Here is a 27,134-nt window from a genome sequence, read left to right on the forward strand (position 1 = left end):
CTGTGGGGCCAGATGGGATCCACCCGAGAGTACTGAGGGAGCTGGCGGAGGAGCTCACCAAGCCACTCGCCATCATTTATCAGCAGTCCTGGTTAACAAGGGAGGTCCCAGACGACTGGAGGCTTGCCAATGTGACACCCATGCACAAGAAGGGCCGGAAGGAGGATCTGGGGAGCTACAGGCCTGTCAGCCTGTCCTCGGTACCAGGGAAGATTATGGAGCGATACATCTTGAGTGAGCTCAATAGGCATGTGCAGGACAACCAGGGGATCAGGCCCAGCCAGCATGGCTTCATGAAAGGCAGGTCCTGCCTGGCCAACCTGATCTCCTTCTATGACCAGGTGACCTGCCTAGTGGATGAGGGACAGGCTGTGGATGTTGTCTACCTGGACTTTAGCAAAGCCTTTGACACTGTCTCCCACAGCATCCTCCTAGAGAAGCTGGCGGCTCATGGCTTGCACGGGTGTACTCTTCGCTGAGTAAAAAAGTGGCTGGATGGCTGAGTGCAGAGAGTTGTGGTGAACGGAGCTAAATCCAGTTGGTGGCCAGTCAGGAGCGGGGTTCCCCAGGGCTCAGTGTTGGGGCCAGTCTTGTTTATCATCTTTATCAATGATCTGGATGAGGGGATTGAGTGCACCCTCAGTAAGTTTGTAGACGACACCAAGTTGGGCGGAAGTGTCGCTCTGCTTAAGGGTAGGAAGGCTCTACAGAGGGATCTGGACAGGCTGGATCGATGGGCTGAGGCCAATTGTATGAGGTTCAACAAGGCCAAGTGCCTGGGTCCTGCACTTGGGTCACAACAACCCCATCCAATGCTACAGGCTTGGGGAAGAGTGGCCGGAAGGCTGCCTGGTGGAAAAGGACCTGGAGTTGTTGGTCGACAGCTGGCTGAACATGAGCCAGCAGTGTGCCCAGGTGGCCAAGGCGGCCAACAGCATCCTGGCTTGTATCAGGAATAGTGTGGCCAGCAGGACTAAGGAAGCGATCATCCCCCTGTACTCGACGCTGGTGAGGCTGCACCTCGAATATTGTGTTCAGTTTTGGGCCCCTCAGTACAAGAGGGACATCGAGTTGCTGGAGCATGTCCAGAGAAGGGCAACAAAGCTGGTGAAGGGTCTGGAGAGCAAGTCTTATGAGGAGCAGCTGAAGGAACTGGGGTTGTTTTGTCTGGAGAAGAGGAGGCTGAGGGGAGACCTCATTGCTCTCTACAACTACCTGAAAGGAGGTTGTAGTGAGGTGGGTGTTGGTCTCTTCTCCCAAGTAACTAGCAGTAGAACGAGAGGAAATGGCTTCAAGCTGCATCAAGGGAGGTTTAGGTTGGATATTAAGAAAAAATTTCTCTACTGAAAGAGTGGACAGGCATTGGAACAGGCTGCCCAGAGAGGTGGTAGAGTCACCATCCCTAGAGGTGTTTAAAAGATGTGTAGACGTGGCATTTCAGGGCATGGTTTAGGAGACATGGTAGTGTTGGGCTGACAGTTGGACTTGATGATCCTTCTTGCTTGGATGTAACAGTACAGCTCCCTTTTAATTTACCACGCATGCTCATAGATTAAGGGATTTACTAGAGGGGGGCGGTTCCTGGCCTATGGGCCTGATTTTTAGTATTATAACAAGGGTAGTTCCCCTACTAGGCACTTTGTTTTAGTTCTTGTCAACATACCAATTAGTTGTTCTTGACTACACACTTTATCAACCCGTTTGTAGCGGCTTCTGAGGTGGGATGTTTGCTTTGATCAGTCTCTCAGCTCTCCTCGAAGATATAGTCGTAAAACAAGTGCTTCCCTATCTCTCATTTTCTGTCTCTGGCCCTCAACTTCTGTTTTGCCAGGCTCGCATAGTTCATTGTTATGTCTTTAGCGGACAGTTCCAAAAATTCCATTTTCTTAGGAATATCACTATGTCGTGGTTTAGCGGCAGCTCAGCCCCACACAGTCGCTCGCTCACTCCCCACCGGTAGATGGGGGAGAGAATCAGAAGGGTAACGCTCGTGGGTTGGGATAAGAACAGTTTAATAATTAAAATTAAAAGAAACAACAGTAGAAATGCAATGTAAAGGAGAACAACGAGAGGCGCAAAGCCCCGGGGGAGGAGGGAAGGGAGGGGAGAGGGGGAACGAACCGCCGAAACAAACCGCACGCGCCGCAGCCGCCCGCCGACCCGACGCCGCGCCGCCCCGCGCTGCCACTGCCCCCCCTCCATATACTGGCCATGGTGTCACATGGTATGGAATGAACCTGCCATTGGCCAGTCGGGGCCAGCCGCCCCCCCCCCCCGCCACGCGGCAGAGCACGGGAAGCTGGAAAGGTAGCCGACCCCCACAGTGAGGAGAATTAACCCCTTCTCAGCCAAAACCAGCACACACTAAAATGTGCTTTGTGTTTTAGGCTCAGTAACCAGTACAACAACATGCCTCATCAGTATGATAGGGATCAGTATAATTCCAATTATTAATAATATATTCTGTTTTAAAAGGTAGAACCAGCCATCTCTGTCTTTCTAATTAGAAATATGTTGTCAGCATAAAAAAACCAAACATGTAAAAGAGCTTGTGTTCTGAATAGTGACAAAGTTGCAGTTTGTGGTTTCTCAGCATGGGGCACTGCAGGTGTGTGCAGTATTGCATCTGAATTAAGTTTTAGACTATTACCTAACATGCTTAGGACAAAGCAGGTAATTCCTCTAGTGGATATTTATAAGCAGTCATAACTACATTTGGTAAACGTTTTAATCCAGTTATTGGGCACTTAGAATATGTCTTGCTAGCTTAGCTATCTCGTTTTCTGCTGTTTGGTCTCAGAGGATTGAAGCAATTCACAGGACCTCAGCTACTTGGGCCAGAACATTCTGATGACTGAATGTTATTTTGACTTTTAAGATAAAGTGTACTGAGATAATTAACTCTAGAGGAACCTCAACAAAGGGAGGAAGGACATAAATTTACAACAACTGACATCTCTCCTTGAGGATCAGTACTGTTTGCATACCAGCTCAGCAAAATCAGCAAAATGTCCTAAACTGATGCCCTGAGATCGATCCATCTCATTGTAATATGAAAACTACACCTCCTATCTAGAAAAAGCCCCCTATTCAAATAAGCCCCTTACTCTCTGAGCATGCATAGTAAATTTAAAAAGAGCTGTACCTTTAAGATGAAGTGAGAAAGAAACTAACCAATGACTAGCTGGGGGGCGTGAATATTAGATGTTACTAATGCATTTAACTGTATAAATACTTACTGCAATTTTGAGCAGGTGTGCTGGCTTTGCGGAGTTACCACCTAGCACTCCTCTTTGCACAAACATAGAATAAACAAATATCTTGGCTCTGTGTGTAAGATTGGCTTATTGCACACCAGGTTCAGGGAGATAAAATACAAACATCAGCTGAGGTATATTCTGGGCACCCCAGTTATCTTCCTAATCTTGAAAGCAGATTGTGATCTGGAGTTTGCAAGGCACGTAGAGCAAGACTCCAGACTGAAACTGAACATAAATAGGTGAATTAAATTGTGAACCAACACATGAATTGAATCATTTGGAGTTAATGTGATAATATCAGCAAAATGCATTACATGGACTGTCTCCTTCAGCTACTTCCTGTTGGCATGGAAGGTTTTAAAATTAAATTAGAAGAGCATTTGTTATCATATGTCATGTATAAATTATACATAAAATACATTATTCTGAACAGTTATATGAAGTAGACCTAACAGTACAATAATATTGTCACACTGAAGGCTTAACTTTGTTGGCTTAAATTTACAATTTAGCCTGTAGCTTTTCTACACAAATCCCTTTCTTGTGGAAAACAGCTGTATATGCACAGTGTAGTGTGATGCTTTTAAAATCAGACTCCTGTATCTACAGGTATCCTACCATGTGTAGCTGCAATCTTGGTCCTGTTACAGTCACAGCATACTATTTGTTCCTGTAGGGAAACAAGTACAGGAGAATATCGTCTTTTTGAAAACACTGTTTCCAAGCTTTTCTGATTTTTGAGGAAGGCATGACTCAAATACATCCCGAGGGCCAGAAACCGGCTGCTAACACAAATAAACCCCACGCTTGTTTGTTGTTGGAAGTTGATCCCGTGTTGGGGGCGGCTGACTCATCAGTTCTGAACACGTGGGGTTGGAAACACGGCCCGAAATCCGGGCGAGAGCTTTTAACCCGTGGCAGCCGAGCTAGCCTCCTCGACAGTGGCAGCTCTCGCGGACACCCCGCCTGGCCCACACCTGCAGGCGGCGCGGCGCAGCGCAGCGCAGCCCGGGCACCCTCAGTGCGGCGGAGCCGCAGCCGCCTGGTGGGCCGCGCTCCTCCCCCTCCCGGCGGCGGGCGGCAGCCGAGGTTGCTGTGGTAATGGGCGGTGCGAGGCCGCGTGACCGTCGTGACGGAGCGTGTGGGGCTGAAACTGAAAGCGAAGGGCTCGGGCTGCGGTGAAGCGGAACTGAGTCGTTTGTTCCTTCCCATAAGCGCCTGAGCCACCCCACTCCGAGCATGTCAGATAATTTCGACCGAGCTCCAGGTGCTGGCCGGGGTCGCGTTGCTCCCCTCAGTAGCGCGGGTCCGTCGGAGAGCGGCGGCGGGGCCTGCATCGGCGTCGGCGATTCCCACAGCTCAGGCTCGGCCGAGAAGCAGCCCAAAACGGGCGGCTTCTTCTCACAGCAGGAGCCGTTGCGGCCTCCGAAGACGGCGCCGCTGGGCACCGGAAACGCAAGTATTGGCCGCCGTGTAGCAGCCCCCTCCCTGCCCTTCTGGCGGCCCCCGGTGCCGAAGGTGTCGGGGAGCGGCTCTCTAAAGCCGGCCGCGCTCCCCTCCTTTACGCGCACCGTTCTGCTCCTGTTAAGCTTCCTGTTCGGACAACTTCCCCCCCGCCCTTCGCTGTCCTACTGAGTGTGAGAGTGGAGCCCTGGGGCTTCTCCCCCCCCCCCGCCTGGTCGCGATGACGCGTCCTTTCTCCCACTCCCCCCACCTGTGCGCTAGAGGCTACCGTGGCTTGAAGGCCAGCGCTCCGTGTATCCCAGGCGCCTGCCTGGCTCCTCTTGGCACTGCATGGAGATGAGCCGTGTAGGGGGCCTGGCAATTGCACTTTTCCTTAGATGAACGGTCATGTTTCTGAGCTATGGACCTGTACCCAAGTGTGATGTTGCGCTGCAGCCTGCTTGCAATGCTTCTCTGTCCAACCCTCCCTTTCTGTGCTCACACATCTGTCTGTATGTTTTATCCATTTGTTAGTCTGACCACAGATGGTCTCAGTCTTTCTTCTCCGTAATGAAGAGCGCTCTAACGCTGGTCTAAAGGTTTGCTAAAAAACAAACTCAACCCAACAGTAACATAAAGCATTGTTGGTTAGCCTTTTTAGGTAGATATCAGATTCTGTTTTCAATAAACTTAAGAGCAAATCTATAAAGATAGATTTGGAAAATGTGGTTTAAAACACCATTTCATTGAATTTTTTTGCAAATGGTGTACAAGGAAAATGATAGTTAAGTGTCTTTCAGGATTATATTAAAAATTAGTGATGTCTTCCATTTATTGACCTTCAAAGTCTTGCCTTTGCATCTGAAATCTATGAAAACCCTACAAAAATAACAAGCATATCATAAGATTTACTAGTTTCTCAGTTTAGCTCTTTTAGAAAACATGTTTTCATGGGGGAGGAGGGCTCTTCCCCCCCCACCCCCTTTTTTTTTTGCCTAACTTCACATGAAAATTGTGTTCACTTTTTGCTATGTGGAAAGGCATCTAGAGTTTGCTAAAGTGAAAACTTTTTATCCATATTTAAGAAAAACAATACAAACAATATATTTGAAGTATACTTGGAAGTATATTTATAGTATAAGTAAAAGTATATTTAAAATCCAAAAAGTGATGTATTCCGTGTGTCCTCTGTGTGAATACACAGTAATTCAGTGATTTCTAAGAAAAACTGTTAAAAAAAACTTTTCAGAACACCTGCAACAGGCAAGAATTCCATCTGGATCACAAGATAAAGTTTCAGTTCCTGATTCTGAACCAGAAATGGCTGTACCTCAGGTGGCTGTGGCTCCTGTGGTAATGTCAAAGTTGTCTGTTAAAGCACCTGAGTTTTATCCTTCAGGATACAACCAGAACTTCAATCAGAACTTTGCAGTGAGTGTTTATCTTCTCTTCTTAGTATATGACAATTTACTTATTCAAATTAATGTTTTCTTGATCTTGTGTATCAGATAACTCAAATGCTGCATTTGCCGAAGAGATTCCAAAAATCTGGTGATAACCTCCAGAGATACAGTCAGAACGTTAAGTGATAATGAGTGAATATTATGCTGTGTGTGAGAGCCTTTAGTGTGGGGTATTTTGCTAAAGCTTGCTGCAGATAATGTTCCTTGTTGATTACACCCAACATAACAGTAAGTTGTCTTTTTGGTGACTGCCTCTGTTGTAGTTACATCTGCACTGCATTTTAAGTAAAAGCTTAGCTGCACTTTTATTCGGATTTCACAAGTTTTTGAAGCAAGTGTGGGAGAAAGCTTGAACTTCAGCTTTTTGAAGCATAGGCTTTACCTTTCCTAAATTTATTGTGCCATGGGTATGATTGGCCATGACTGCCTAACTTTATGTATAGTCATGTGTCTCTTAATTCCTTCAGTGATATTGTATCACCAAAGTGCAAAAATGTAGGGTTGGGCTGATTCCTAGTAGTTAACCTACCCACATACCTAATATGAAATATATTTGCAGACAGACTAAGGGTAACCTTGGATCAATATTGCAGATTCCTTATTCCTTAAAAGTTGGTATTCTTTTCTATTCCCCTTGTCTTCCGTTTTATTGCTACAGTAATTCTATTCCAGGGAAGATCTATGTGAATTCTTGGAATATCCTCTTGTTATGCAAGCAGACAAACTCTGGTACTATATATAAATAGGTGGGAACTATTACTGTTACAAATACAATCAAGTGATGATAAACAACTATACTGAAACATAGATTTGGAATAATTTACAGAAAAGTACTTGATTTGAATGTTAAACATGGTGGCTTGGTGTTCTGAAGTTTTTTCCTCAGCAGTAAAATTGATGTTATCTGGATGTTACCAGCTTTGTCAGCTTACTGAATAAAATCCCTGTCCTGAATAATACAAGCCTATAGCCAATATACAACTGTTGACAAATGCCAATACCAACATGCCTCAGTGAATGGATAATCTAGGGGAAAAAAATACTAATTTGCCCCAGTACGTTATGTGTTTTCTATAAATAAAGAAAAAATGCCATTTGGAATGGCATGCATGTGCATACATATAATTACAAAGTTTTGAGGCCAGCAATGTTGCTTTTTAGCTGTTTTGCAAAAACACACAAGCATGTGGGAGTTCCTGGTTGCTGTGTTGTAGGAATATGCTATGAATATAAGTGACTCATCTATTAATGAAAATAATTCTTAAAATGCTAGCAAAACCTGGAACATTTATTTGGAAGTATGCTGCAGGGACCCTAATCTAATTAGAATATACTAGTCATAGAATAGTGATTTTTTGACTTGTTAATCCTTCACTATTACAAAGTTTGGTTGCTTTTGTGGTTTTTGTTTTGGTTTGGTGTTTTTTTAACTTTAATGTCTTAATTTCATAAACTGGGTCCACCTCCAATAAAAATAAGGAATTTAGCACATTTTACTATTATAGAGACTTCCACTGAGTTTTAAAACATTTGAATCAAAACAAAGGTTTGAGAAACTTCTGTATTTCTGACTTTAGAATACTTAGCTTTCATTTATAATGTCCCCTGGAATTTTTAGATCTGAAAACTTGCATTGTTTTTGCTATTTATTAATCATTTATTGTTTTAGAAGTAATGTGTTGATTCTTTGTTTGATTGTTGCTGTAATTACTATGTGTGTCCATATAATGCTTGATCATTAGATTAGTTACTCCAGTTAGTTCTGATACTCAAAACTATCAGTTATCCATGAAGATCCTTTAAGGGGTACAGCATCCAAGGCATACTAGAATTTTCAGAAAAACTTTACTGGGACTTTGGGGAGGAAAGACCTCCATGGGATTCTTTGTTTGCATACAGCTGTCCATCCCATATGAAGTTGTGGATGTCTGCAGTAGAATTGGTGACTAGATTTAGGGTTGGATTGCCAGTAGGAAATGTTGGACTTGTTATCTGGCATGGGTATATGAGAATAATATGGCTGTCACCCAATCAGAAGGGTGTAATGTTCTCACTTCAGTTTTAGGAGTGAGATTTGTATTATCTTAGTTGGAATTCCACCACCACCCCTTAACTTCAGCTAATTTCAAAAAGGAGGCTAAGCAGCCTCAGTGGTGGGTTTTATACTTTTAGCCAAGCATGAGGGTACCATTTAACCTCATACAACATGAATAGGTGGTTTTGTACATGCAACAGTCTTTGTACTTAATTTTGCAATAACTTTATTGTAAACTTGTTGAGTATGTATAATCTGAAGGGTGTGGGAAGCTTGTTCCTAAAGAAGTCTGAAGAAATCAAATCAATGATAAATTATTGGTGACTAAGTTCCTAACTGGAAATGTGAATCCTTCTCAAGGTATAGGAAAGTGGTAATTAGCACATGTACTGAAACAGAGCCTGAGAGCAGATTTGGCTCATGGATCATTTCTGTAGACTTCCTGGTTTTTATCTTTATGTAAATTAGAGGGATTTTAGTACATACTTAGCCTTTTCATTGTTGTGTCTTTACTAAGAGTCAATTAATTTAAAGAGAAGCAAATCTATTACCTTTAAATTAATGACTCTTGTGTTTTTGTTGTGTATACTCCAGGTTCCAGTCTTATAGCTATCAAACATAAAGGAGAAGAATTAGACAGTGTTGGCCTGACTGAGAAATCACTGAAATTAATAAAAAATTTCTAGTTGACTTTAATGGCTTTGTCATAAATTTGTAATTAATGTGTAAACTTATAGCCTCCTGTTAGCCAACTGCTGTTTAAAAATAACCAAGAAGAATTTGCTTTACTTTCCCTTAGTTGATAGAGTATGTGATGCTGTCTTCTCTGTTAAATCTTAAAATTTGCCAGTGAGAAACATGAGTGGTTTATATCTAGAAGTTACTGGACTAAGTCTAATTAGTTTTTAAAGTATTGAGTGTTAATAATTTAGCAATATACAACATATAATAATGTTTGACTTATTAATTTTTCTCTCCCATCTGTTCTGTTCCCTGACATAATTACTAAAACCTAGACTGCCTTTGGAGTTGCATATTTAGTATAGGTAGATGAATGTGGTGCTGAGTTTAGCCTCTTTGTTTAGCCTTTTGATTACAAAATGGGAGGAGTATGAATATGGGACACCAATATACCAGATGGGTTTAGAGCCCCTTCTAAAACAAGGACATTTTCCTCCAAGATTGAGTTTTTATCAGGTGAGGCTGAGAGGAAGATATCTTCCTCTCTGCTAAATGATGATCTCATAACAGCCTGATGGCTGTCAGAAAGAGCAGCTTCTTTTACTAGCTACAGCAATTGCATCCCCTGCAACCTGGCTGGAGAGTTTTCAAACAGGTTGTTTGAAAATGCTAGTTTGAAGATGCTAGTTCAGCTGTATGTGACTAAGCTGCAGTTGTTGCACAATAATGTCATAGTTCTGTGGAACAAAACAGTTTTAACTTTATTCTACAGAACATACTGGGCTATTTGAAATTGCCTAGTAAAAGTTGATTTCCTTTAGAGAAATAGAATATTTAGCAAGTTACACAGAGGCCTGTTATCTTTTATTCTTTGGCTTCATAAGCTCCAAACTGTTAGAATCCTAGAATAATTTAGGTTGGAAAGGACCTCTGAAGCTCCTCTGGTTCAGTCTTCAACTCAACGCAAAATCAACTTGGATCAGGTTGTTGAAGGCTTTATCCTTATGAGTAGTAACAATTTGCCACCATTTCCTTAAACCCATTTTTTTTTTTTCCTATTTCTAGTGGGCCTCATTAAGTAACTCTTTCTTCAGTATTATTCACTGGGAAAATATTCTACTTAATTAAACATCATAAGAAATATTTCTAGTTTTTCTTCTGTTATACTGATGTGTCCCTCATTAGCTTAAGATGTATACCCTTATAACATGGGTCTTTGAAGAATTTTGAAAAATCTGCACCTTTTCCCCCCCCACATTCTTCATAGGTCACAAAACTAATGTCAATACTTGATTTTCAGCAATGCGTATCTATCTCCACAGTTTGTATCCAGGGCTTTTATCTTTCACAAATACATGTTGCCTCACAGTAGAGGAGAGACTGAGGCATTTTGAAGACAGAAAGTAAAGGATATCCCCTCATTAAGGGAGGAATGGTAGGGAGAGGGAATATATAATTATAAACCTTATCAGTTTATTTATGTCCACTAAGTGAAAAGTGGTTTATCATTTTTTAGCTCAATTTTTCATTACAGTAGATATATTTTCAATCTTTTTCATGTTAAATAGTAGATCAGTTGAGAATTCCGATATCCTGTATGTTACCCTTATGTCTTGAATCAGTAATTATAATTCAGTTCTTTAGCAATCCCTCTTTGGGCTCCTGCTTACACTTCTGAGATCTCATGAGATACTTTTCACAAAGTGAATTATTTGTACTGTGTTATTACTAGTTACATCACAAAGTATTTTGCTTCCTATGCTATTCCTCTCATATACTAGAATTGTAACCATCCAGAACAGCATTGACTTTAGAGACTCTTGCATACATTCATTTTTGAATAGACAAAATTAGTAGCCTTCTGTTCCATCAGCAGGAGCATAAACATTGATAAAGTGGTATTGTTCTAGCTCCTTTCTTTAGGGAGCAGGTGTGTTTACTGTCTGGTTTTTAACCTCAGTAACTGCAAATTAATGCAATACCATTTGAATAGTTTCATTTCATGCCTTGTAGTTTTTAATCCATTGCCAAGAGATGCAAATTTGCTGACTTTAAAAGATCAGTGTTCCTGGCTATATTTTATACAAGGGAAAGCTACACTGTATTGTATTTCTGTAATTTTTCCCCCTCCTGCATATTTTGGAGCACTTCTGCGCTTTATGTGAGCTCCAAAGATTTTTTCCCATTTTCAATTATTTTTCCTTCTACAGTTTATATATCTGCAGCACAGTTTGTGTGCGCATCAGGAAAGGATGATGAGCCTCAGTTTGGTAGCTTTATCCTTAACAGGTATACTTGTTAGTTTGTTAGCTAATCTTACAGCCAATTCCTTTTTAATGTCTTTTGATGTATTTTTCTAGGAGACCCTAATCTCTATAAAAACATGTTATCTAGTTCTTAAAATTACAGGACTACTAGAGCTTTCTGATGCATTGAGGTCTATGCTCTCTAAAAATGTTTAAGTGAATTGTGTAATAAAGATCAAGTATGCAGACCTTCAGGAGTTACTCAAGACTAAGGGCTATATGGTTACTTCTGGAGATAGTAAGCGTAACAACTTTATTTTAGGTTCCTTTAAAATAGCTGGTATATTTTTTCACTGCTATAGGATTCCTCCTTTGAAGATGGATATGATGGCTATCTGACTTTGGCAGAATATGTACAAGACTTCCTAAATCACCTCACCGAGCAACCAGGTTGTTTTGAAACTGAAATTGAGCAGTTTGCTGAAACACTGAATGGCTGGGTCACTGCAGATGAAACTTTGCAAGAAGTTGTTGAACTCATATATCAGCAGGTAGCCTGTGTGTTCTGTCTTATAACATGGATGTTATGCCTCTGTTACCTAGTGTCCAAGATATGCATACCAGTATTATTTGTTATGTAATTGTATCTATGTAGTATTTTAATGGTTTGAATTTTTCTTTTTAGCCTGAAATGTATAGGGAAAGATTTTTCTCAATAAACTGAAATAATAGCTCAAGTGTGGGATGCTTAGCTGGTTGATAAATTTCCCTGATTTACTGTTTCCTTTGCTGTGTATTTGAATCTCCCAGGTCACATACTAGAGTTGAAATTACAGCAGTTAGAGTTATATTTGAATTGCTGGATTTTATATAGTAGAGACTCTTAAGCAATGTCAGCTGTACATTTTTATTCTATCCTACAAAAAATACTTCATAATATGTAGATGTGTTTCATTCCTTAGTATTTAAAAAAAAATAAATTTATACCTACTGTACACATCCTTTGGGAAATTCTTTTACTGACAGGCTTTGTTCTTCATTTGGAATCATACCTATTTTGGAACAGCATAATTGGAAAAAAGGAAAGCTAGTCTATTGGTAACTTGGTCCAGTCCCATTGATGGCCATGGAAATGAGGACAGAGACCTTGAACTGACCTCTGTACTAATTGGGGGAGCCATTGGAAAGAACAGCTTAATCTGTGTTGCTAAGCAAATGAGCTGCTGTTACTGTCTTCTGGGTTAGCTGCAGAGAATGAAATCACACTTGTGCTTGCTATTTATTATATTGGGTATCTCTCACTTTCCTGAGTTGCTTTCGAATTCTATTTTGGAGAATGTAAACTTTATTCACCTTTTAAGTTCAGATACTTGCAGAATTTTCTTTTTACTGTGAAATAGTCTGAGGTATGTAGAAGCTGCATGACTGGTCATTGCATAGAACTGTAGAGTCTTAAGATTCTTATTACAATACAGAATTATAATATTATTTGGAATATATTATAATACATAATTTTAATAAAGAATTGGTGCACATTTAATTCAGAATTTAATTCTAATTTAGTTAGACTACCTGTGCTGTGTTTGGTAGCATCATTTTCCCATCCTTTATTTGTACACATAGAGAATAGTTAATAAAAGGTGAAAATACTCCATGTAACTTTATTGGAAGAAAAAAAGGAATTTATCCTATTTATAACTTCATATATGTTACATTAAGTGAGAATCAATTTATTTAAGCCTTTTAATGTTCCATCTTCTCTTCCCCTATTTAAAACATCCAATGTTAGGGTTGGCTGTGCTTTCCTTAACTGAGAAGCATTGAGTGTTATCAGTCTGAAATATAATGGTTTTATGTGAAAAATAAAACTTAGCTCAGTGCAAAATGCTGTCTCAGTATCCAAAAGTATATGATTTTGCCTTAATTGTATGTCAGGATATGATAGTTTTTGAGTGTCAGTCAAATAACTATGCTTATTGTTCTTCTGTCTTGAGCTTCTGCTCAAGTTTTTGTTTCCTCATCCTGGTTTATCACAAAACTTCAATTAAAATTGCTGGAGCGTGTTCATAAGTATCTGCTTCAGCGATGTTTGAGCAGATTTACAGATGCTAGATTTGTGAAGGAAAAAGACTAAAATGAGGGAAACCCAGGTCCTGTACAGTTTTCCCTTCATCTGGGTATCGGGTATCTTAGCCTGTCTACTTCCCTCCGTTCTTCCTAATCCATTTGTCTCGACAGAGTGAAGTGTCAGTTCTCTTGTTTTCCAAAAGCTGAATGCTCTGACTTCATGGTTTGAGAACATTGACTGGTAATACAGTGGATTGTTGCTGTTACAGCAACTAAAATTTCTCAAGATATGTATTGGTAGACTAGCCTTAATGCTTTGTGACTCTTTTGAGTTGGAGATAAACTGGGATTATCAAGCAACAATAATTCAGGGAAGACCTTACTGCACTATAATGATTGGTTATTAAGATTATGTGATTTTTCTTTGGTCTCTGTGTGGTATGCCAGGTCCTAATACCCAAAATTGAATTGTTTCAGTAGTTGATTGATGCAACTACAACTGCAGACCAACTAATTAGGAAGATAATGGTTTAAAAAAAATACAGATGAGGTTTGAAGAAGTTGTGGGGTTTGGTTGTGTGGTGTTTTGGTGTTTTTCTTGTTTGTTTTGTGATGTCGTTTGAGTGGTTGGGGTCTTTTTTGTTTGGTTGGTTGGTTTTAGGAAAGAAGTATAATTAAAATGATATATTTTGCCTTATGAAAAGGGGGGCACCTTTTCTAGTCCAAGCAACTAATTAAACCAAAGCACCAAAAAGCTCATTAGCTATTTCACATGCCTTTTACTAGAAACTAAAGTCAATTTGACTATCTTAAGTAATTAAGTTTGTATCTTCCAAAGATACCTCGGTTCTTTCCACCAGTGTTATGCACATAGTACAGTTACATTGAGTGCCTGTAGAAGGTAACTAGCTATAATGTATTGACATGCTATGGCAAGATGCTTTATTCAAACATGTTAGAAGCAGCAGCATGCAAGCACATTTATAGTGCCAATAGATGATCAAGATGTAAAAGGAACGTTCAAAGATGATAAAACCAAAGGAGAAGTTTAACGAATTCTTAGCATCCCTGGGTTTTTTTTTGGCAGAGCTGATTAAGTTACTTAAACCAGAGCCTCTTTTCACTGAAGCTGTATCTGAGAAATAATCTCAAATTCAGGTCTTGTTAAAAGAGAGTTCAAAACAAATGAACAGTAATAAATTGCCAAAATAAGGGGATGTTCTACTTTAAGTTCCAAGACAGGTTGAATGTAGACACCAATGAATTCCCAATTACTTTTTTTTCTACCTCTTGGAATTTTCATGTATCAGATTTAAAGCAAAAATTTTTTCAGTGTATAACTTATGTTGTGGAATTTCATTGCCGCCACCTGTTTTTAGATGATGTTCAACAATAACAGGATTTCCTTTTTAAAAAAAGGACCTATCAAGAGCTATTAACTGTAATGATACGGTTTTAACACCTGAATCAGGAGTTTGCTGGAGCGTGTACAGGAGAAAGTATTTATCTTTACTTGCCACGTTCTTGTGCTCTTTCCCTGGGCATTCACTATTGCCAAAAATAGATTCTGGGCTAAATAGCACTTAGACTGAATGAAGGTGGTTATTTTTTAATTTTTATTATTTAGTTAGTTTTAATGCACTCATTGCTCCTTGGGAGAATGTGTGTATCCTCAAAAAAGTGTCTTAATGTCCACTGCTGGCTTTGTTTATTTAAAAAAAAAGTTTGTAAGTGACTTCCAGGCACTCTTTGGTGTAGGTCACAATGGAGAAGTAGAATTGAGGATGCATGGTGTAATGGTGGTTTTCTTAAAGCCACAAAATCACATAATGAACTTTTAAATGCTGAAAAGCATATAGCAAAGTGTTGATGAGGTACAAAACTTAACATGAGAAATAGTAATTATTAATCTTCTGCTCTTCAGTTGTCTAGTCAACTGTTGTTAAACAGTTTTCCAAAAAGCTTTTAAAGATATTTCCTGATAACCTAATCATGACTCTTATGAATAATTTATTTCTCCACTTTTATTTTTGGAAGGCCACATCTGTCCCAAATTTTTCCTACATGGGAGCACGGTTGTGTAACTATCTATCTCATTATCTAACCATTAGTCCACAAAGTGGGACCTTCCGACAGTTGTTACTTCAAAGGTCAGTATCAGCATGTCATTTTAAGTCTGTTACTTTTTCAGGTTAAGTATCTTCCTCTTTTGTATGTAACTTTTAACATAGCATGCAAAGAGGTATGTATTTAAACTAGAAGTTCAGGTTAAGGATTATTAAAGCACAGGTACGTACTGGATATCGAATACATATTTCAAAATATTTTTATATCTTTTGATATGGAAATAGGACTCAATTTGGGGTTCTGTAGGCTCTTTTGAACTGAGTATATTAGACTGATACTGAATTACAGGGTAAATTTAAAAGCTAGCTAACTTTAAAAGTATATTAAATGCACATATATGCAGTGTCCTTGTCATTTGACTCTTGCCAGGACTTATTTGTGTTTTTTCTTCAATTAGTTTTCTGTCTGGAGTTGCTGTTTAAGGTTTGTTCATTGATTGGCTAACTGACTCTACACCTATGAAGTAGATGCATAAAATCCAGAAGGATAAACTTCTTCAATTTTCAGTTACTACAGAATTTAGGGGCTTACGGTTTAATAATGATTAGACTTCATAGTTGACAAAAATGTAAAACCTGTTAAAATGGATGTGTTTCCTTTTAAATCTTACTGTATGACATTTGAAGTAGTAGTACACTTTAATACCTTAGAATCCTTTGGAAATTAGCCTTTTTTTCTTTAAGGACTTTTGGCTTTCTAAGCTTCAGACTTCCTTCTTATTTTAAAAGTTTTACTTAGTCCACCTATGTTTAGGAGCAAAGGCATGATAAACTTAAAAGATCACCAAAATGCATTGCTGTTAATCGGGAGTGGTACCTTTATGGAGAAGCTGAATTTCTGTCTGTCTTTCTCCCAAAGCAAATGAGCCTCTCTGCCTTCAAAATTATCACGTTTTTCTTGTGTTTTTTAACTGTTTGTTACTTGAACAATACCATGAAGGAAATACCTGTTAATGTTGGATTATCCGATTCCTGGTTTTAAAGCCATCCCAGTAGTTCACATTCCTTTTAGCATCCTGAAGCCATAAATTTAAAGTTGCTTCTGTTTTTATTGCTGATATGGATGGAAAGGGTGGGAAGAGGGAAATAACCAAGCTAATGATATTAATATAGAGAACTCTTGTTTATCAGCCCAAGTTTCTACTTCAAATTTTTTATTTCAACTCCTTAGACTTTTCAGTTTCTCAGGTATTTCTTAATCTAGTATATAACTACTGAGAATATATTGGAGGTTGTCTTGCTTTCCTTTTATTTCAAATATTTAACTCTTTTTGAACTGCTATGTAAACTTGTATATTTTTGACACAGTTGTTGAACACTAGAAAATTACCTCACTGCCATGTTATCTTAATCAGTACTAGCATTTATATCTAAACTATGCATCGCTATCACTTAAAATGGTGAGAGAAAAAATTTGTCAAATAAGTGTAAAGGCATCTAAGACAATGTGGGAAATGCCCTGAAAGGGGGGGAAATGTCTTTCAGAGTATACCTACTTTATTTCTGTTGATGTTTGGCTTCCTATGTTAAACTTCCTGGACCCATATTCTAATATATAAACTGTGTAACTGTCTCTTAATTTTTACGTGTTGCAATTTGCTCTATTTCATTTTGCTGTCTCAGATATCTCAGTGCTTGAAAACACAATCGTGTAATCATACATATTCATCTAGAAGGACAAAAATCCATGTTGCCTTTGTGAAGTCCTCTCACTTCCTTCGCAGATCATACTTCCTAGCATTCAGCATTTAACAGTTTTAATGCAGTGAATAAGTTCTTAGCATTCTGTTAAATAAGTAGCATGTTACATATGTTGGGATGTCTACAGATTATATCATTTTTGTTTTAATGTTTTCAGGTGTCAAACAGAGTATGAAAACAGAGATGAAGCTGCCAAAGGAGATGAGACTACTCAAAAACAATTTCATGCCTTTGTGTTGTTCTTAGCTGAACTTTACCTTAACCTAGAGGTAAGAAGAAAGTTCCATGTCAGATGGTTCTTTGTTAATTTTTGTTGTTTAGGTAAACACTATAATGGAATAACATTTGAGGTGTGGTGGTTTTTTATGGGTGGGGGATTTTTTGTTTTTGGTAAAGGGAGAGGGGAATAAAGTAAAAGAACTTAAAGAACTTTAGAACAGTTTCATTATAATGTGTGTCCAAGAAATAGATAAACCCAAAAGGACAAGATCATCAAAGAGAAATTTATAAAGATGTAAAGTGTAAGAATTCATAAAAAGAACCAACTATAAACCACCTTTGAAATGAAGCTTTTGGTATTTTCTTTTGTCTAGTAAAACCACCAGATTACTAATAGCCACTAATAGGAGCTATTATCAAATGTTTGAGGAAGGCGTGGGAATCTACAAAATGAGCAATTAAAGATGCAGACCTTTTAAAGAGATTTATTCTGAAGTTTGAATCCTTGGCTTATGCATGAAGCATGAAATCTTGTATTTAGATCAATTTTTTTCTGATATGTACAAAAAAGTGTATGTACACATAAAAATTCCTTGACTCTTATTACCTGTGAGTTCAGTAAGTTCACTAATTTCTGTAGTGTCCTTAAAAATATATTTTTGACTGGATTATTTCAAAGGTTTGATTTAAGCACACACTATAAAAATGTTCTGCTGGCATGAGGAAAGAAAACTCTGACTCTTCCATTTCTGTTCATAAGTGGACCTTGAAATCAATTTTCACTTTCTAGAAGTAAAAAGGAAGCTTCCAAAGGGTTTGGGAGAGGGGGAGTTGTCCAGTTTGGAGTATACCATTTATTTTTAAACAATTTTCTAGAACTTAAATATATAGAGTGCCCTCTAGAAGTAAACTGCTCTACAGCTGTATAACGTAGGATGGGAAAGAGCATGGGATTCTGAGGATTTGGGATGATGTGGACCATTTGCCAGGCATTTTGCAGCTTTTCTGAGCAATTTATTAGCATTTTGTTTCTTTGCTAAACAAGCATTGCTATATATATGTCAGAATTGTAAGGATACTACTCAAAGTCTGTGTTCTAGAATAATTACAGTATTTGGCATATTCTTCCAACTGAAGAGCTCAACTATGTTAATCCCAAACCAAATCATGCAGCATTTGAGAGAGAAAATGTGACTAATTTCTAAAACTTAAGTCTTTTACATGTAGTTTGTTTTTTGGGCTTTTAAAATATATTTTGCAGATTAAAGGAAAAAAGGGACAGGTAACGCGAGCAGAAATTCTTCAAGAAGGCCTTCGGGAATTACTAAATGCACTCTTCTCTAATCCTGTGGATAATAATTTGATATGTGCAGTGAAACTGATGAAGGTGAGACAGTAGTTTTAAAAGAAGGAAAAAAAATAGTTGGTCTTTTTTAAATATATCATAATAGTCCTGAATGAAAGAGGGAAGATCATGAATACTACTTGTTTATATAATTATATGTAGATCATAATATATTTTAAACACAAATACTAGATACTTTGGGGTTTTTCCTCTTGAGTTTTGTTTTCATCTGGGATAAGTAAAAATAGAGTACATAACAGCTGGCAGTGGAAAGTGAGGAAAACAAGATATGGTCATATATAGTTCCTGCTGGTCAATGGGGGAGGAGAAGGGGAATTCAAGTGAAAGCCTATTTCTTTGTGCCACAGGCTAGAATGGATTCCTGGGCCACAGATTCAAGATCCAGGCTAACAGAGGTAGCCACAACACACGATTCCTTCTGTAGGTTGCTACTATAGTATGTGGCTAACAGCTCTAAGTTAAGTACTATGGATAGGTTTCTAATTATGGGTAATTAGAAATTCAGAGTTTATTAGGTAAAAGGAGGGAAGGAGTGTTTTGTCTCTTAATCAGCGTGAACATTATTGGAGTTAAGCAACTGTCTGTCATTCTTGGATGTTCAGCTCATATGCTTCCATGCCTTGTGAATGCTTTAACTGGATGCCTCAAAAAAGAAATGAGCAATGCATAAAGTCAGCGGGTTGTGCTTCTGGAAGTGTAGGTGATAATGTCTTATGAAAGTATTTCTTGTCAGAAAGATGAGCATTTTTGCATATCTAAATGAAGTGCTTGAAGATTGGGAAGAGAAAGCAGAGATGCTTTGAATAATGGGAAGAATGTTTTTTCAAAAAGCCTTACTAGACAAGGAAAGGTATGCAAGGAGCATTATGTTTCTTTTTGAGACAATGGATGTACCTTCATACCTTTGGGAACAGTAGAGTAAATAAAACTGCAAATGAGGAAATATTTCATGGGGCTTTATGCATTACATCACAGAATTGTAGGGGTTGGAAGGGATGTCATTAGTAGAGCAAGCTGTACACTTTTTTCTTAGTACCATTATGAAATTGAGCAAACAGAAAAAGTAATATCTAAAAGTGAAATGCAAGGCCATTTGTGTACATATAAGAGCAGTAGAACTGAAGCCAAGGTGCAAAGGAGTAAGCAATCCCTGTAGTTCTCCTTTTGCCACTTCTGGCGTGGAAGAAAACTCTAACCAACTTGAATGAATTGTGGGGTTTTGGGTATGTTCTTTGTTCTGAAGGACACTCAGCAGTTAGGGTTTATCACTTGAGGGTTTTGGGTTTTGGTTTGGTTTGTTTGTTTGGGGTTTTGGTTTTGTTTTGGTTTTCTGTTGGGTTTGTTTGGTTTCTCCCCCCCCCAGCAAAAGGTTCTTTATATCCATTACTTCCTACTATATTGTCTGCATCATTACTACTGTAGAAATATATCTCTCTTTCATGATGAAGACAAGCCTCTCTGCTCTTAAGTTTTACTTGGAGCCAAACAATTTTTTCCTTTGCAGGGAGAAACTTTTATCTTTGCAAGCCATGGTTATACTCATAGTTGGGAAAACGGTTTATTTTAGGAATGAAGGTCAAAAGCTAAACAGTATTTTTGTGGAATTTTGTTTCTGGTTTTTTGTGGGTGGTTGGTTGGTTTTTCCTCATTCTTCCCCCTTCTTCACACTCTAATTTTTTCAGACTCTTCTATCAAATTCTGATTCTGGGAGCTTCTTTTGATATGGTGAATAGGGAAGAAAGGTTTTATATCCTCCAATTCAAACCCTTCAAATGAAGTTTGTATGTTCAAGGAGGTTGCTTCATAGCAAGCGTGAGGTTGTGTTCAATGAGCATATTCACTCCTGCAGTCAATCCTTACATTGAAAGTGCTTCCCTGAGGCAGGGCCCACTGAAGGACCTTTCAAAAAGACAGTACACAAATCAGGAAGCTTTCCAGTGCTACTGTGTGTTCTGATTGTTCTCCAAAGAAGATGGAGCACCCACTATTTCCGTGAATATTCACAGAAATATTTATTTGGCCTCAGTGTCCATTCCAGAATAAAAGACAGTTTTGTGGGGGTTGGTTTTTTGGGGGGTGGTGGTTGCGGTGTGGGGTTGGTTGTTTTGTTTTTTTTTTTGGGGGGGGGGGGATGGGATGGTTTTTGTTTTTAATGCAAGTGTTTTCTGATGTCTCAAAAGTATCTGCACATGTTGGAGTATATCTGTAGCTAGACTGGGCTACCTCATGAAACCTTGGTTTCACTACTGAAGCAATAAATGTCTACTGTTGTCCTTTCCATTTAATATCGTGATAGATACAGGTTTTTCACCTGTTTGCTTTGCAATATATTTATTTTTAATTAAACCTTCTCAGTGTTCTTATCTAATTACCTAGGATCAAGGCAGGGTCATGGTAGAAAACTGGGAATGCAAAACAAGTGCTGACCAAGATGCTTGCTTTTATCTTTGCATTTTATTCCTTTGTATCATCAAATACCATTCTAAGCATTTTTTGGATCATGTAATATTTATTCTGGGTAGATCAGGAATTGCTATTAACTTGGACCAGAGCAGCAAACTAATTTTTCCTAGTTTAATGGCAATGAAGTACCTATTCTTAACAGAAAAGGCTTTCATTCACAGCAGTTCTAGACTGTCTGCTGCTAAAGTGCTCTCAGCAGCAGCTTCAGCCTCAAAGATTTTATGTATTAAAACTCAGGCTGGCTTGGTCAGATAATCCTTGGCTCCTCTTGTATATGCCCAGATGAAATTCTCTGGCATGTCTGATGCTAGGTATGTTGACTGAAGTCTTTCTAAAGCTTACCTATTGTTCTCAGGTAAGCCTGTGGCATCATCTGCAAAAATATGGTCTCTTTTTTCATAGCATGTACTTAAAGCAACTAAGATCTGACAAATGCTGTTGGTCCTTTCAAACAGGATTCAGAATGTTGTGATATTTCTGTGTCGACATGACCCAAGTAACAGTATGGTTAAATGCAATCTCATGTCCCACTCATGTGCAACTTCAGAAATACGAAGTGTAATGATTTTTCACAAGAAATCACTGCAATATTAAAAATTGTTACATGTATATATTTTGTTGTAATGTGACTGTTTCGTAGTGTAATTAAAATGCTGGAGAGTTGTTTCAAGACTGAAAGGAGGGAAGTGGCTGTGAACTTCTAGGGAGCAAACATTGGGCATAGACTACAGATGGTATGGTAACTCTAAAATGAACTATTTACAAGGTCTATTAATCTGTTTTAGTAAAAAGATGTAGGAAATTGGGACCTTCAACCCTCAGGTAGTCACACAATGCATTTAATGTTATGAATTGTTTAAGAAACTCAACAGAAAAGATTCTGTAAGTTTTATAATTTTCTTTAAAAAAAAAAACAAAACAACAAAACAAACAACACACTAATCCCCTGTCTTTAGTTGACAGGCTCAGCTTTAGAAGATGCCTGGAAAGAAAAAGGAAAGAATGATATGGAGGAAATGATTCAGAGAATTGAAAATGTTGTGTTGGATGCAAACTGTAGCAGGTGAGAAGATAAATTTATGTGCAGCATTTTGTGTTTTTTATATCAAACAGAACACCTTAAAAATCTTCAAGAATAATGAACATGTCCAAAACATTACTTTAAAAACTTTCATTTAGGAAAAGTAAGGTGATATTTGGGTCACTTCCCATGTAACAAAAAGTAATTCTTCAATTGAGGGGGTGGGGTGGGATGTTTTTGTATTTTATCTTTTGCTAGAGATGCATGTTCCACTTAATGAGATGGTGGTGTGTGGTTGGCTTGTTTTGTTTTTAAACCTTTAGGTATTGAAATCTGCTGTAAGTGCTTTAGGCTCTAAAAGTATGTATAAATACAAAGATACAATAGTGGCAATATCTCATAGTTCATGCTTTTAAATCTGAATTTAACAGCATTAAATATAGTATACAAATAACTATAAATGTATGGGCAAAATGGAATATGTGGGGTTTGGGAGGGAGTTTTGGTTGCGGGGTTTCTTGTTTTATTTATTTATTCTGGAGAATCTACCATTTTGGCAGGGTTTTTTTACTACAGGCTGGAAAAGAATGAGTGGTTGGCTAATGTATTATGCTTCTCAACTTGCAGTCAACTGTATGCCTGAGGCTATCTTATTCTGCTGTGTGTTATCCTCAGCTTCTTGTAAACTTACTAAAAACCTGTAGAGGGTTCAGACATTGTGACCTGATCTCTTGCCATATGGAGGGAGGGCAGCAGGTAGATGGTAGCATCTGTTGGTTGTAATTTAGCTGCCTCCCAGGGAAGATGAGGAAAATCTTGCTTCAGGAACCGGAGAAAATAGCACAAGCCTGAGGCTTCAAAGACACAGAATCATGAACCTCTCTTAATAGAGGAAACAACTGAAGACTCTCTCTCTCACCCCACCCCACCCCCCCCACCCCGTAAATGAGACTCACTGAACTTTTCTCCATGGACTTTCTTAAAAGAAGAAAGCAATTTCTCTTATTTTAGGGCTTAAATGGGTGGTGGCATCTAATGTATTGGAGACATTACTTTTCACTGTTGACTACAGAATCTCAATGTGATTTAGAGAGCTAAAGTTAGGAGCATGAATTAGATGATTAAAATACAATTTGAAGATCACCCCGTTTCTTCCAGTACTATCCTTTTATAAGAAAAGGATTTGTTCCTCAGCTTGTGCTGCAGGTTTGGTATCTTGATTCAAAAACTATAGCAATTTCTATTTCATATGGACTTCTTATTTCACCACAGAGGAAGTGGAGAGAGCGTCTCATAATTGAGGGGGACACACAAAGCATCTAGACTTGCGGGGACGGAACACCTAACTCAAAATTATCTGCAGACTGGACCAAATTTTGTCCTTTTTGGAGCTTTTTGGGGATTTAGCTATCTAGTATATGCAAGATATAGCCCAATTATTGCTCAGCACAAGAATATTCTAACTTTTGTGGTGCTTCTGTTTATTTCAGAGATGTGAAACATATGCTTCTGAAACTAGTAGAACTACGATCAAGTAACTGGGGTAGAGTTCACGGAACTTCTCCACATACAGAAGCTACCCCTGAAAATGACCCAAACTATTTTATGGTAAGAATGTCCTGACACTTCAGTTCCTTAATTGAATGTGAATTTAACTTGATTGTCTATGAATCACATTGCTGAAAGCTACAAACTACTGTCTCTCTGAATGCGTATAACTTACTATATAACTTTATTCTTAGAATGAACCAACGTTTTACACTTCTGATGGTGTTCCTTTCACTGCAGCAGATCCAGGTACATCACAAACTTAGTATACCTGTCTTCTCAGTCGTCTTTAAAAAGTTGTAATTAAGTTTGTCCTGTTGAAGTACATAAAAAGTATGAGCTTCAGATATTTTAAGAACAACAACTTAAAAGACAAAAATATGTCTGAATTCCTGTCTTTGTGTAACACATATATGCCTTAGTCTGTATTAAAAGAAGGTAAATGTTTGAAATGGAGAATGTGCATTGAAGTTCATATACTTCAGAAGAACTTGTGCCGTAGTCCTCAGCACTTGGTCTCTCCAGGAAGCCAGAAATCTTCAAGTCATCTTTTGTTTGTCCATTGGTAGTAGCAAAAGGGTTTGTTTCTTCCTTGGTTTCTTTGTTTTCGGTAATCTGAGTGCAGCATGGCACGACATCATTTGAGGTAAAGACATCTGTGACTACCTTTACAGTTCTCTGGGAAGATAGGTATCATTCTTAGAGGTTGGTTGATGTCCTGAGAAAACACTGTAGCAGGAGGTTGTTTTTTTTCTGTAATGTTTCATGCCATTTATGGTTTCATTAAATAGGCTATTTTCAAACTGTATAGATGTAGTTAATTTAGAGGACTAGTCTTATCTATTACTTGGTCTCATTTTTACTATGCTAGATTACCAAGAAAAATACCAAGAGCTGCTTGAAAGAGAGGATTTGTTTCCAGATTATGAAGAAAATGGAACAGATTTATCAGGACCTGGAGATCAGTATGTTTTCTTTTTGAGTGATAGTGTTTGGTGTGGGGTTTCTGGTGGTGTTTGTGGTGGTTTTTTGTGTGGGTTTTTTGTTTGGTTTTGTTGTTTGTTTTTTTTAAACACTATTTTTACTGCAGATTTCGGAATCCTGTCTTGACAAAAATGAAACTAAATAGTGTAACTATTGTTTAGCCCTACAACATAAGTTATGTATTTGTTCAGGTGTAGTTGGTTTGTAATTGCACAAGTTCGAAACAAATTTTATATTTAGCTGAGTAGGGCAATTAAATTTCAGATATTTTTACATGCATACAAACATACTCTTCTGCATTTTTTTTTTTTTTAAATTTGCAAACAAAATGAAGCACCAGACCTTCAAGCTTTGGTAGTGAGACAACCTGAATTCATCTGACTGCATACATATCCTAGCCAGAGATAATTACAGAATTTTCAGTGTCTTTCAAAGGGAGGAGGTGGTTAAGTTTCTCTTCTCAGGATAAGTAATATTCCCTCAATTAAATGGCTATTCAGTATTCCTGTAGAACAAGAAAAGCAACCTAATGGCAAAAGGGAGAAGCAATAGATGGGAATATAGTCTGAGTTTCTGGCACTGGTTTATAAGAATTTGATAGGAAACCTGTAAAAGAAATAGTCTAAAATAAATTGCTGAGCTTTGTACTCATCTGGTTGAAGGACGACTTTCAGATCATGATTTGATACCCAAAAACACTTTGTTTGTGTGATAAGAGTGCTGGTCTGGATTGATATCTTTGTTGGTAAATTACAAAACTTTTAGATAGCACCTAGCTGAGAGGAGTTGTGTGAACTTCGGAAGATTAATTAGAGATGTCATCAGAAATAAACAAGCTCTTACTGTGGGGAAAAAAACCACCCTTGTGAACTGCTGTGCCTAGAACAAATTAAATGCAAAATGGAGACAAACAGCAGTTAAACACAGCAAGTCCGAAGCGTGACATGTGGAAGACAGAGTTAACCATCATGCAAGGTGACTGTGGAACCTTCCTTGAAGGCTTAAGAAAAGCTTAGACAAATCTATCCTGATTATCTGTCAGCTATTTCCCATGACTGACATCAGGGAGAAGAGTTCTATGTTGAGTTCCTTCTCCAGTCTACAGTTCTACAGGAAAGGAGAAACAAATAAAATAAATATGTAGACAGCTTCTTGTAATGTGCAATGATCAAGAAAAATGCTTTCCTTATTATACGTTTCTGTGGCACTTACTGTGGTTTTGTGCAAAACACACCATTTATGGCCTCCATGTAGATGAGACATGCTGATTCCCTTGTTTGGAACGAAGGCACAAAAGATAATAAAATAGGCATGTGAAACTAATGCACACTTTGAGAATCAATAGCTGCTGATTTTTTTTTTTAAGGCTGTTTTAAGCTACAACTCCATTGTCCTAGTTTATGGTGATGAATGCTCCAGTTGGATGTAGAGAAAACAAGGAACGCTCAAGTTAATTCCCAATAACTGTGAGGAGAAAGCAAGTTAAGTGATCCCCATCACTTTCCAGCTTTATCTTGAAACTCTGTGGTAGTCTCCACTCTGCACAATACTTACTATTGTTAACAGGATTCAGTCTTTTCTCTGACCTAAATGAGACAGATCTTTTCTGAAAGACTGGTTACCATGTAATAGAAGGTAATATAATACAGATGCAAAAGGGAGGTGAATTAAGGTTGTCGTCTTCCATATATCAACAAATAGGAATATAGGTTTTCTATATAAATATATTTTTCTGACTAGTGTGCAACCAAGACAGTTGATGCAAGATGTTAACCAACCAAAATTATGCTGATTATGTTTTTTGTAAATACATAAGTAAAAATGCATTATTAATTTTTTTGAAAGCTTGTATTGCATTATTGCTTTTTTTCTATCATCTTGGAAGGTATTTATGTCTTTAAACCTGTGGACAGCATAAGATGATCTAAAATGGTGACAAATGTTAGCAATTCATACATATCTGTGCTGATTTGAGGTTTGTTTGTTTTCCTAGTACCCATAATTTTTTTTCTTCATCCCTTTTTAGTAAATGTCATAGTTAATTACTATTTCTAAAACTGTTTCATTCTTTACATCTACATAAATATTTTGCCTATTTACTGTTTCTGAAAAATCTGTACATAAACTTAATATTTTTGGTGATTCTTTTTTTAAGGTATTTTGATGACCTTGATGACAAGATGGATCCAGAAATTGAAGAAGCATATGAAAAATTCTGTCTAGAATCAGAACATAAGAGAAAACAGTGAGATGTTACACATTAATGTTAGTTTATTAAGTGAGTTTAGGTATGGTTAGGATACAGGGGGACACAAAACACTTGTACGAAAATAAGGAAGCTTAGTTTTTCCAAGTACTAAAGTTACATACTTTCCATTCTGTTAAACAGAATCTGCCAAAAATTGTAAACTTATGCCCTGTAACTTAAAATGTTGTGTATATATCATAGTTTATTTTATGTACAGGTATATGAACAATGGTTTGGTTGCAATAAACTTGATTTTAAAAGTA

The 27,134-nt window shown here is 38.0% G+C and overlaps 1 protein-coding gene across 4 annotated transcripts; it reads left to right on the plus strand.

Moving 5' to 3' along the window:
- The first annotated feature begins 4,274 nt into the window (after nucleotides 1-4,274).
- LOC142049376 (polyadenylate-binding protein-interacting protein 1-like) lies at nucleotides 4,275-27,134 on the plus strand. Of its 4 annotated transcripts, none has more exons than XM_075077042.1 (11): nucleotides 4,275-4,719; nucleotides 5,953-6,134; nucleotides 11,491-11,679; nucleotides 15,233-15,345; nucleotides 17,180-17,291; nucleotides 18,503-18,628; nucleotides 22,027-22,133; nucleotides 23,582-23,699; nucleotides 23,834-23,888; nucleotides 24,511-24,604; nucleotides 25,990-27,134. In XM_075077042.1, the coding sequence occupies exons 1-11, from the start codon at nucleotides 4,500-4,502 to the stop codon at nucleotides 25,997-25,999; spliced, it is 1,326 nt and encodes a 441-aa protein (XP_074933143.1). In that variant the 5' UTR covers nucleotides 4,275-4,499; the 3' UTR covers nucleotides 26,000-27,134. The 4 variants fall into 4 exon arrangements, with proteins under 4 accessions (XP_074933143.1, XP_074933142.1, XP_074933144.1 ...); XM_075077041.1 differs by having other exon boundaries at nucleotides 26,779-27,134; XM_075077043.1 differs by lacking the exon at nucleotides 25,990-27,134 and adding an exon at nucleotides 25,389-25,443.

The sequence above is a fragment of the Phalacrocorax aristotelis genome, chromosome W (assembly GCF_949628215.1).
Source record: "Phalacrocorax aristotelis chromosome W, bGulAri2.1, whole genome shotgun sequence".
NCBI classification, from domain to species: Eukaryota; Metazoa; Chordata; class Aves; order Suliformes; family Phalacrocoracidae; genus Phalacrocorax; species Phalacrocorax aristotelis.

What these genes read in the sequence shown, in the direction of transcription:
- LOC142049376 (XM_075077040.1), top strand. Translation starts at nt 4,500, where the DNA reads ATGTCAGATAATTTCGACCGAGCTCCAGGTGCTGGCCGGGGTCGCGTT. An exon ending in GCTGGGCACCGGAAACGCAA is followed by an intron (nt 4,720 to 5,952) that starts GTATTGGCCGCC and finishes AAAACTTTTCAG; the next exon opens with AACACCTGCAACAGGCAAGA. An exon ending in TTGGATGCAAACTGTAGCAG is followed by an intron (nt 22,134 to 23,581) that starts GTGAGAAGATAA and finishes TGTTTATTTCAG; the next exon opens with AGATGTGAAACATATGCTTC.